Below are 11721 nucleotides of genomic sequence, written 5' to 3'. Positions count from 1 at the left end.
GGTTGGTGATTGCCCAGCTCTCTAGTCTATCCAGATCTCCCTGTAAGGCCACTCTACCCTCAAGGGAGTCCCCCGCTCCTCCTAATTTAGTATCATCGGCAAACTTATTAGCGTACATTCAATTCCCGTGACCAGATCATTTATAAAAACATGAAAGAGCACTAGCCCTAAAATTGACCCCTGGGGAACCCCACTGGTGACTGGCTGCCAGCCTGATGTAACCCTATTTACTATAACTCTTTGAGCCCAACTCATCAGCCAATTGCTCACCCGAAGTATTATGGATTTGTCTAGCTGTATGCTGGATGTTTTGTCCGGAAGGATACTGTGAGAGACAGTATCAAAAGCTTTTCTAAAATCCCAAAACCCCACATCTACTGGCTTCCCTTGGTCAACTAGATGGGTGGGCTGCTTCAGATCTGGCTATTTTATCGAATGAAGGAGATTTTTACAAAAATCAAATGGGAGATTTTCAACAGAAGGAGGGAGGATAAGAGAAGGTTTTCTATTTTAAGACAGTGCAGAATAAAGTGATGCTGAAAGTTGGGTTTAATCAAAGAGGACATTAGAAAAATCCACCAAAACATTGTATTACAGTTAAAAAGAATGCAAAAGTAAAATATCCCAAAACTCAGGCAAACTGGTGCTTGGCAGCACTGACTAGAAGATAATTTCTCATAAGGATTCTTTCAATGCTTATTTCAAAAGTCCTCTCTGCAATGTTATAGATAGCAGCCCACACACAGACAACAGGATGTATGACTGCATGGATACAGCATTGGTCAAAGTGATAATAGTGGACGGGGTCCCTGTAGGCTCACTGACATCTCTTTCTCTATTCAGACATTACAGAAAAGTGAAATTGCTCTAGAGCTCAATGCGGAATTCAGTTTCTCTTGTTCAAGTTTAGAAGAAACAGGATTACCAGCGATTTCCTGCTTTCCTTAGTGGGCTGCCCTGCAGTAAACTTCCATCTATGAAGACTGATAGGTACTTCACTTATAGGCACTTTGGGCTCCTAAGCAGTCACATGAGGGCTTCATGGCTATAGTGGTCACTAACACAGTGGTTTAATTTTCACTGTGGTTTTAATTTACTACTGAACAGCACTTTTACAAAATACACTGCAGTATACTTACTAACTTGTAAAAACATAGTAGCACAAATGCCCTCAGTAGCCTATTCATAACACTACAGCTGAGAAAAGAACACTCTGCTACCCATTTCTCTTTCTTTTCACTTGTCCAGTAAAAAAAAAAAGAGTTCATGGAGTTTTGTAATTTCAAGGTACAAATTTTGAAGAAATTCTACAGTATTTGTTTACTCTTATAAACACAGTCTAGTGCACTTCAGGAGCCACAGGGTGGGAAAGGTAAAGGAAAGGGAACCCAATATCAAAAATATCTAGAAGTTTCAATCTTCTAGATTTAAAGAAAAGTGGGACATTCAACCAGAGTTCCTTGACATAAAGCAAGCTTTACTGATTTGTTTTTCTAAGGAAAAATAAGATATTTTTCAACGTAAAATGGCAAAATCTATGCCCCTTACTTTCTTTACTTCCACCTAACTTTTTCCAAAGTGGGAAAAAGGATACTTTTGTAAAATACTGAAAGGCTGAACTTTTACACACTGTGGGCATCCCAGCATACCTCCTGAATAGCTGTCATGACAACATGTTGAACCGATTCTTCCATCATCATTATGGTCTGGATGTACTCTGAAAATAAAAGCATTATGAAATGTTACTGCTGAAACTCAAGTCACACAGAACATGAGGTCAGAAGCTGCATCCTTCTGACAAAATAACTAGGTGCCACAGATAACACTGAAATGCATAATCACCAGCCAAGTCCCACCCCAACAAACTCAACAAGACTGTATCAGAAGTCTGTTCAGACATAAATCCAGGCTCGCTGGAACTCTGCAACAATAGAAAAAGTACATGATTGTCACCCATTTTTTTCCTTCTGGCATCTCACACTTCTGAAACAAATATTTATACTCCTTTTCTCACTTTGTTGCCAAACTACTCAGGCTATATAAGTACACGACCCACACACAGGTTGTCCTTTTCCATAAGTTTAACAATAATGTCCTGCTTTCCTACAGCATCCTCATTTCAAGGCATTTTCATATCCGTTCTTGGTTTCTGTTCTTATTTCTGTCCTATATCACAAATAAGTGCCCTCCACTTTTTCATTCCCCACCTATGTGTAGATGTGAACTACACAACAAGTACCTTGTAAGATGATACAGTGGTTAGAAGGACAAATTCTGACATTTAGACCAAGTCAAGGAGTTCATGACTTGCCCAGTATCATATGGTTTCCAGTCAGATATGATCACCTTTACCTGTGACCTGTATTCTTTTAATGATTTGCCCAAGACGAAGATGCTGGGAATCAGTCACCTCAAAGTGATTAATTAGGTCGCGCCAAGTCTCACTCAAAGTACCTAAAACTAGACTGTTCCAGTATTTCAAACATGTACATTTTTAATGTCCAGACTGAAAGAGTAAGAGAAACACAGGAATAAGATATACTTCCCACTTGAGGATGCCAAATAGTCACCAAAAGGAAGGAAGATAATTTTACATAAAACAGAGAGGACAGGAGGCCTAATAGAACAGTTTTATTTATGTACTCATGGAAGAAAATTATCTCTATTTTAATTAATAGGATAGCCAGACTGTCTCCTGATTAAAGAAAGAATAAAAGTAATTTCAGAAGGAGAAATTGAAGTGATTTAGGCACCTGAGAAAACTGGAACGGGGAAACTAGCTATAAAAGCTAAGATGCACCATGCAAGAGGAAGACAAAAGGTCCAAAACCCTGGCTGCCATTTTGTCAGAAAGGAAACCAAAATGAGTTAATATCTGTGTCTCTCAGGAAGAGACAGATATTTGATGTGACTTTAATGCAAATACAGTAAACATAGTTTTATTTACCCACATGTGTATTTTATAAACATGTTCCTATGCTTCCTGTTTCAAGTTTTAAGAATAAATGTCTGTAGTTGCTTTGTTACCTTAATCTGGCTTGAATTAAGTGTAATTTAAGGTAACTCAGTAACAATAAGACACCCTGCAACCAAGGCAAGTTTAGAGCATGAGATTTGGGACACTTCAACAAGTGTCTCCGCCGTTCATTGCATCCTCTGTGGCATCTGCAGGAAATATGAATGGGTACCTATTTTACCTGTGCAGGTCAGATAGACAGCTGGTGCCATGGGAGTCAAGAGAGGCATAAGTCTCTTTCAGTGACTGCTGAAGTGGGATTCAATTGCCTAACAGATGCCTCAAGTGACATTCTGGATGCCTTTAAGGTATCATGCTTGGTCTTCAGCTGCTGCCCAGAAGGGCATGGTTGCCAACATTACTTTGTCCTATTTGCCAACCCCAAGCAAAAGTCTCAGAAACTAAAGTATCCCAAATCACACCAGACACATCTTCAGACCCACCCCAGTCATACTGATGGCTCTGGGCCATGTAGTAAGATGCTGACTGGAACGCATTCCTAAAACAAAGAGTCACACAGAATTGTGCAACAATCACATTTTTTGATTCTTAACTATCCTGATCTACCTCATAAATGGTTAAAGGGTGAGCCCAAGAATTTTCCTTTGTAGAGTGCCTTTTCAGCTCAGCGAACAAAAATTGAAAATATGTACGTGGGAAGCAAAACCAGTTCCACGGTTTGAGACTCCAAAACTAGTGAAGCTTATAGCAAAACAATAGTTATTATCTGTAGGACAAAATAATGTCATCACTGAAAAAAAAAATACCTTTGTCTCTGACAGCAACCTGAGAAATACAATTTTTCCCCTAAGCAGTTACACAACAAGCTGGATTTTCATTCACTGCCGGGGAGAAAACATGCTTTCAAAATTTAATACCTTGCTTCTGTTCACAATTCACAGCGCATCCCAAAATAAGCTGAAGCATTCTCCCAAGCTCCGCAGCATCAGCATGCTCTCCGATCAGGTTAACATCAGGAAGGGTGAAGTCATTAATCTGTTGCCCTAGAATCTGCATAAAGACCCAGTACACACATGTCTGTATCACTACACATATACATACACACACATTTCAAAATACAAAGATGATTCACAATCAACAAGAGCAATTCATTCGTACTTTAACATAGTTTTCAATCCACCTTTAAAACAAACTAAATTGCCTAACACCTTACATCCAAATATTAAACCATACTGCTTGACACAACTAGTATTTGGGAGAAGACAAACCTGACTGTCTCAACTAATAAGAAACTATTGGTTTCAAGCTTAGAAAGATTTTTTCTTCAGATAAGAAAGGTAACAAAGGCAGGTTTCCACTCGATCAACAGCACATGGATAATTAAATTTTTTTTAAAGCATTCCATTAAAAAAATCTAACACCTAAAAACACCTTATGTAGCATAAAATATTATGCACAAAGCTCACATTTCTTACCACTAGAAAGCCATAAATTGAAATATTTCACTTATACAATACATGTGTCCAGCACTGATGCATAACAAAAAGACGACAGTAAAAAACTCAATCACTTGGCCTCACGCTTTTAGAAAACTTAAGGACATTTAGCAAGTCTCAGAGCTAAGAAAGCTAGTTCCGTGGAAGAAAATTTGAGGTAGTAGTACAATACATAATTAAACAGCCCCCATGCAGAAAGAAAAGAAAAAAAACAAAACAAAACAAAAAACCCCACGTGACTTACAATTAATGTAATCTGATTTATAATTAAGAAGGATTTACATTAAAAATTGTCAGTAGAAGGAATTAAACAATTCTGTTAAATTGTTCATAAAGAGCTTTCAGGGGGCTGAAAATATGAATATGAAATACCGAATTAAACACATCTCTGACACATTAATTGCAGATAAAAAGAAACTGTCACTTCTTAAGCAGGGTGCAGTAAAGAAACAATGACTATGGAGGGAATCAGTCATTTGTTTGCTGGATGCCCTTTTTTGTGTTAATACTCAAGAAAAACAGAAAATCAGGTAAAGATATTCATAAAAAAAATTTAATACATGTATATGAAGAATACACGGAAATCAAGCCATTCAAAAGTTTTCCAGGGTTGGGCTTTGTGGAATTGTTGTAGTTGAGTTTGTTCTTGCTTTGTATGGTGGTTTTTGTATTGTGGCATTTTTTTTTTTTAAACAGCTTTCTCAAAGAATGAGCACCAACACTACTAAAAATCTCTGTATACTTTAAAGGACCCAGATTCACTCTTTTTGGAAAAGACTTCCTTTAGGACATTCTAGTGAGAAAATAAGAATTCTGTGAACGCATCAAGCACAACGGAAAATATTACCATTGTATATAGACTGCAATAATACAGTAAAACACTATATTCTTTGAATTATACAAATCTGATATGTGTTTATATATTGATCTGTAGTTCCTAAATTTCTTATAAATGCAGTGCCAGATTTAAGTTAATAATACTACAACGGCTTCATAGTTACTGATACTATAATTGCTGTTGAAGAAAGCTGAAGGGAAGAGGCATATCAGCAGGCACTATGAAGAAGCCAAGGATGCAAAGGTGTAAATAAAGGATTTTGAAATAAACATGAGATACAATTTTAATTTAAAAAAAAAAAAAATTGAAAGAAATATGAAAATGAAGGATAGACTCTGCAACAAATATGTTGAGATGAAAAAGAACATTCTTCCCCTTTTTAAAAAAATAAATATAAAAGACCTTTAAAAAAAAGTGAAAGTTTCGATTCCAGAGCAGCAGAGTTCTGCAGCAAGATTACTGGGGCATAACAAAGCATGCAAGCTATAAATGGGTAGCTTTGGCTTCTTGTTCCTCCATACTATAATTGACAAAGACAGCAATGTAGGCTAGCTATTGAAAGACTGTCCTCCGATAGAAATTTTTGAAGATGAACAAAATTAGCACATACACTTTTCAAAGGCTTTTAGCTATATCAGGTAAAATCCATATACATTCACATCTATGTTTTTGTAGATGGTGACTGCTAGGAGAGGGAATCAGGTTGAGGAAAACATAACCAGGATTCACAGTACAATCCAGATCATGTCCGTTACCACCACAAGCATTACCTCAGCAGAAAAAAAAGAAACCAAACCAAAATCCAGTCAAACTTATAAATGTGCATTACCTTTGCAGAACTTAATCAGCTTGAAACAGCTCAAAACTTGCTTAGGAGTAAATTTTTCACACCAGAAACTTAATCATCATACATACCGACTAGCCAAAAAGAAGCTGGCATCACTTTGTCATAGTAGTATTAATTTTCTATGACAAAAAACTTATTTGTTTCTTTCTAGAACTGTCAGTTATGACCAGCTTGCTTAACCATCAATTTTCAAAATTTATTTCAACATGGGTACCTGACCATTTACTGAATATGAGCTCATAAGTCTAACTTCTTCTTTCTGAAAATCTGTTCCTTTTTAAGGACTTAAATTTACTAACAAGTATCTTCCTCTCTGAAGTATTTATGAGAAGCTAATATTTTGAGACAAGCAATGTTCAGAACGTACATATCATGGATTTTGTGCTGCAGCCTGTACAAATCAATTTGCCTCAAAACATCACTGAAACTAAAAGCATATTTCAGCTGAAGATTCACCACTGAAAAAAATGCTGTATTGTACCTCCTCTGGAGTGGTTCATTTCTGAGTTTGCTCAATAGTCTGAGAGAGAATGCCAAGGGCAGACTCCAATATCCCAGGATTAAAACATTTAATTGAAAATTTTAGTGTGGGGAGAAGCTAAAAATGCTCTTTACTCTCTCTCCTCAAGAGAAAAAAAAAAAGGAAAGAGGCAGTCTTTAGCTGGAGCGGGGGGGGCGGAATTCAAACACAGGTACTGTTAAAGTCCATCATCAGAACACAGTTAGCAAAGACATCTACTGTTTGTATGACAGAATTTGCACATCAGACTCCTCTGGAAGCTCTGAGTATTCAATAAAGCAGGTGAGAAGTTTTAGAGAAGGCTAACACCTGAGAATAGGCCATGAAACACTCTGTATGCCAAATACTTTGCAAGATAAAGTCAGAACTTAATCAGTAGAATATAGTTTACATTAAACAGGTTAACTAAAATCTGTAACAAAAAGGAATGTAGATGTAGATTACTTAAAACAGCTCTTACCTCATGGTTGTAATCCAGTATTCCTTTTAAAATTTTCTTCAGGTTGCTTACCTGTTTGACAAGAAGGAAATACAATAAATGCAAGGAATAGATTACAGAGGAATGATCATAAAGTAGGCAATCACAGAAGAATCATGCAAAAGAATCATACAATTACATCTATTTGCACAATGAGACTTTCTGTTTGAGCAGTTTAATTTAGAATCATGAAAGTTATGCAATAGCCCCTTATGATCAGACTTCCAGACCTGATCACAAGTCTTTATTAATTGACAGAATGCATTCAAATTTATGAAAAATATCATATTGTCTTGGATAGGCTTTAGATCAGACTCTAAAGCATGAATCTTTTTTGGAGTACTTGTTTATCTTAGGATTATTTTTGTATCCAGAAGTTGAAACATCCTTTTCCTCCTTTCTTCTCTTAAAGTATCCTAGTGATCTACTTTCTGCAGAAATAAAACCTCTTCTTCCAAACCAAAACCAGCTACTGCTCAATATCCTCCTTTATTTCCAACCTATGTAAGCTTAATTCATTAACTTTCTCATTAATTATTCCTCTTAGTTCTTTCATTTTTGTTCATCCCTGCCCCCCCAGTTCTTTACAATTGAATGTCTGTCTCACAGCATCAAGGCAAAAGTCACATTTCTCAGTGATGCCTTCACTGACATACAAAGATAGCTTCTGTTCACTTGCATAACCAATGGCATCAGTTAAGTGTCTCCTGCTGTATAGAATCTATGCCACGCTTCTCTAGTACTGAGTACTGCTCCCTTTCCAGCAAAAATCCATGTACATCAAGTCTCTGAGATAAAGAATGCATATAAAAATTATAAAAATGCCCAATGGATCTCATAGGTGATATTTAGGAAAAAGAAAAGAATTATTTCCTGAAAGTAACTGCTACAGGTTCCCACCAATTAATGTCCAAGTATTTAAGCAAGAAATTTAGATAATAGTAGCAGTGCACAAAGGAGCAGCTGAGACAACTGGGGTTGTTTAGCCTGGAGAAAAGGAGGCTGAGGGGAGACCTTATCACTCTCTGCAACTACCTGAAAGGAGGTTGTAGCGAGGCGGGTGTCGGTCTCTTCAGGCTGCCCAGGGAAGTGGTTGAGTCACCACCCCTGGAGGTATTTAAAAGATGTGTAGACGTGGTGCGCAGGGACATGGTCTAGTGGTGGACTTGGCAGTGTTCGCTTTATGGTTGGACACAATGATCTTAAGGGTCTTTTCCAACCTAAATGATTCCATGAAGTCTATAAACAGGTTCTGCAAAGACTGAACCTGACTGAATGAGGATTCACAAAGTGCTGTTGCTGACAACAGTAGTCACAGTGGCAAACTGTGGACCTATAATGAAGGGAAAGCGAAAACTCTCAAATCCCAACTGTCTTTAAAGCCCACAATAACTTCTATATTCCTGATTACATTCCAAAAATATCCAGCTAGGAGATTCTGTCCACTGACAGAAGTCGTCTATCTTCCGAAAGATCTGAGGAAACGCTACAGAAAACAGTTAGGAAACATGATACTTGAAATCCAGGGACAAACTCAACGCTTCAACACAATCAACAGACAAAATGAGGTGATGAAAGCAAAATCCAGTCTCTTTTCTAAGGGAAACTCAAAGGAACAGGCTACACACACACTAAAAGATTTAGCCATGAAATCCAAAGTGATCTGATTACCTTATTCCTATTAATCCACTCCCTTTTGGAAACAAGTGCAAAAGCTGACCACTTATTAAGATGTAAGAACATCCTGATTGTCTTCATAATCACTGAACTTTAAGTCATACAAGAAACAAAAATTCACTTGGACTTGAAAAGTGACACATCAAATATTCTGACAACCTAGAATGAGAACTGGAGATGCTACCTGATAGCAAGTATATAACAACATTTACTGTCCTTCCCATAACAGCATAATAATTAGTTTACTTTCAGGTTTACACCTTCTACTCCCAAACACATACTATTTCTGTACTATTACACATAACACATCATGTTTCTGTAAGAACTACAACTATCTTCTTGCTGTCTGCCCAAAAGCAATCACCACCACCTCTCAAAGGCTATGCACAATCATAACCAAAGTCTGCAACAGATTTAAGAATTTAAAGAAATGTAAATAATTTTATTTTGATGTCAAATCACCACTGCACTGATTGGAATATAATTTTCAAACTTGGTTCATTAAAATCTTCCAGTTTGTAATTTACCTGAATCTGCTGCAGAAAGTGCCAAAGAAACGCAAAGGCCATGTTGCAGAATTTAAGTCCAGTTTACCGATGAGAACATTGTGAGGAACCTTGAACTTGAACATAATCCCAAAAAATGAGAAACAAAATGGAAAAGTACCTGCCTACAAAATACTTCTTTTCCCCTTTCCTCGTAAGCATTGTTTGAATTAAAAATCCCTTAAACACAAAGAGTCATCTCCATATAACTTTCATAGAGCTTAGAGCTGAGATCCTGGAACAAAATCAATATTGGATCAAAATCTGTCATCAAATCTAACATATAGGGCAGCATCCTTGGAAAAAGAAAACAGCAAACTGAAAAAAAAGTCTTACATGCTTTCAAGAATTAACTGTACCATCTTTGTATCTAGCACACAATCAGACAATTATAAGGCTAAAGCAGCTTCTTTATAGACTGGCTTAAACTTAACAATGATCTTCAGTATTACTCAGCGGGCTCTCGATTATTTTTTTTTTTTAACTTGTCTGCAGTGAATACACTTAGATGGTTCTACTGCCGCTGGCAGAGAATCATCATGGGGAAACTACCACAAATGTTTTTTATTTTGAGATTCAACTCAGTAGCTCCAGTAACATTTGTCAGGTCATAGCATAAGTTCTTAAAAGGAATACTTCAAACAGAGATGAATGAAAATGAACAACAGCACAGGAAAGTGTTAAAGACAACCAACTACATCAGAATTCTAAATCACAGCAGGTGATGGTTCAGAATTATTTTTTTTTCTCTTTTTCTTACACATGGGGAAAACCTAGCTATAACTAGTTAACAAAGACCATTAAATCATGCAATAATAGAATACAACAGACAGAATTTCCAATATCGATCATGACTATAAAGTGCTGTATCATCCTTTGGAGATCAGCCCATGATCACATGGGATGCTTATTTGCTTGCATCAGCAACCTGACTTCCTCCTTTTCCATACAAAGCACGTACACTACCCTCCCAACCCCTTTCACATCCATTCCCTGCACCCATACCTCTGTTGGAAAAGACATGAAACTTACTGGGGAAAAAAAAATAGTGACAGCTGTGCTTCATTCCACTTCAAAAGCTGTTGCAACTCACAATAGATGGATTATTAATTATTTCTAGATGAATCTCTATTCATTTTCAATATCTTTTCCATCTGTCATTTCCTGTTGTACTTCCCCAATCTCATATTATCAAGGAGAGGATATCCGCTTTGAACTAATGTATCCACAAAGTCAACCTGCATGTTATCATTCATTCTCTGAACACCTAAATTTCACTAATATCCACAGCAGAGCTATGTGGATGTTCCTTACGTTACATGATCATTACACCCTCCATTTACAGCCATCTTGGCTGTAGTATAGTACTACATAGTTAGGACACACTGTTCAGGATGAGACTCACCCTTATTACACAGCATTAACCTGACAAACTGACGGGAATGAAAGCAGAGATGATGTGCCCTGGGCTACTGAAGGCAACACATGATCTGGCAACACCATACAACTTAATGTTTGCGGGTTTTGTCTCCTTTTTCCCCCTCACCTGTCATATTAAATCTCTATTTTTATTTAATTACAATTTACTTACTGGTTCCAAATTGAGGGTCTGTAAGGGTAGTCTGTCTAGATTTCTCTCTTTATGAATATACTTGAGCAACAAAAGGAAAGCCTGATGAAGCAGACAGTAGAAATGCCCTTAAGCTTGTGATTGCTGACAAAAAGAGAACATGGGTTACCTAACCTCTTGTTTTTTCTCTAACATTATGTAAGCCAGTCCCCAGTTTTGCATTTATCCTTATAGCACATGTATGACTGAAATCCTGTTTGTGCTGAAGACTGTGTAAATTGACTTATCCTTGTACATTTCAGGTCCTGAAGTGTCCGAATGGGAACCCCAATGTTCTGAAATGCTGTTCAACAGTATCTTTCCTGGGTAATTATGCGCAGACCTGTAATTGGCCCAGCCAACATGGGTTCATGAAAAGCAGGTCCTGCTTGACCAACTTGATCTCATTCTATGACCAGGTGACCCGCCTAGTGGAGGAGGGAAAGGCTGTGGATGTGGTCTACCTGGACTTCAGCAAAGCCTTTGACACTGTCTCCCACAGCATTCTCCTAGAGCAGCTGGCGGCTCACGGCTTAGACAGGTGTACTCTGCGCTGGGTCAAAAACTGGCTGGACGGCCGGGTCCAGAGAGTTGTGGTGAATGGAGTTAAATCCAGTTGGCGGCTGGTCACGAGCGGTGTTCCCCAGGGCTCAGTACTGGGGCCGGTCTTGTTCAATATCTTTATCAACAATCTGGATGAGGGGATCAAGCGCACCCTCAGTAAGTTTGCAGAC

The 11721-nt window shown here is 37.7% G+C and overlaps 1 protein-coding gene across 1 annotated transcript in view; it reads right to left on the bottom strand.

Annotated features, from left to right (window-relative positions):
• HOOK3 (hook microtubule tethering protein 3) overlaps nt 1–11721 on the bottom strand; it is a 94477-nt gene that overhangs the window by 53731 nt on the left and 29025 nt on the right. Inside the window, exons 4-6 of the mRNA XM_009274656.2 lie at nt 7139–7189; nt 3895–4027; nt 1650–1717 (exon numbers count right to left, since the gene is read on the bottom strand). Coding sequence (XP_009272931.1) covers nt 1650–1717; nt 3895–4027; nt 7139–7189 — 252 coding nt within the window. The remainder of the gene's footprint in view (nt 1–1649; nt 1718–3894; nt 4028–7138; nt 7190–11721) is intronic.

Source organism: Aptenodytes forsteri, unplaced genomic scaffold, assembly GCF_000699145.1.
Source record: "Aptenodytes forsteri isolate BGI_AS27 unplaced genomic scaffold, ASM69914v1 Scaffold224, whole genome shotgun sequence".
In the NCBI taxonomy this organism is placed as follows: Eukaryota; Metazoa; Chordata; class Aves; order Sphenisciformes; family Spheniscidae; genus Aptenodytes; species Aptenodytes forsteri.
This window is presented reverse-complemented; position numbering and strand designations above follow the sequence as displayed.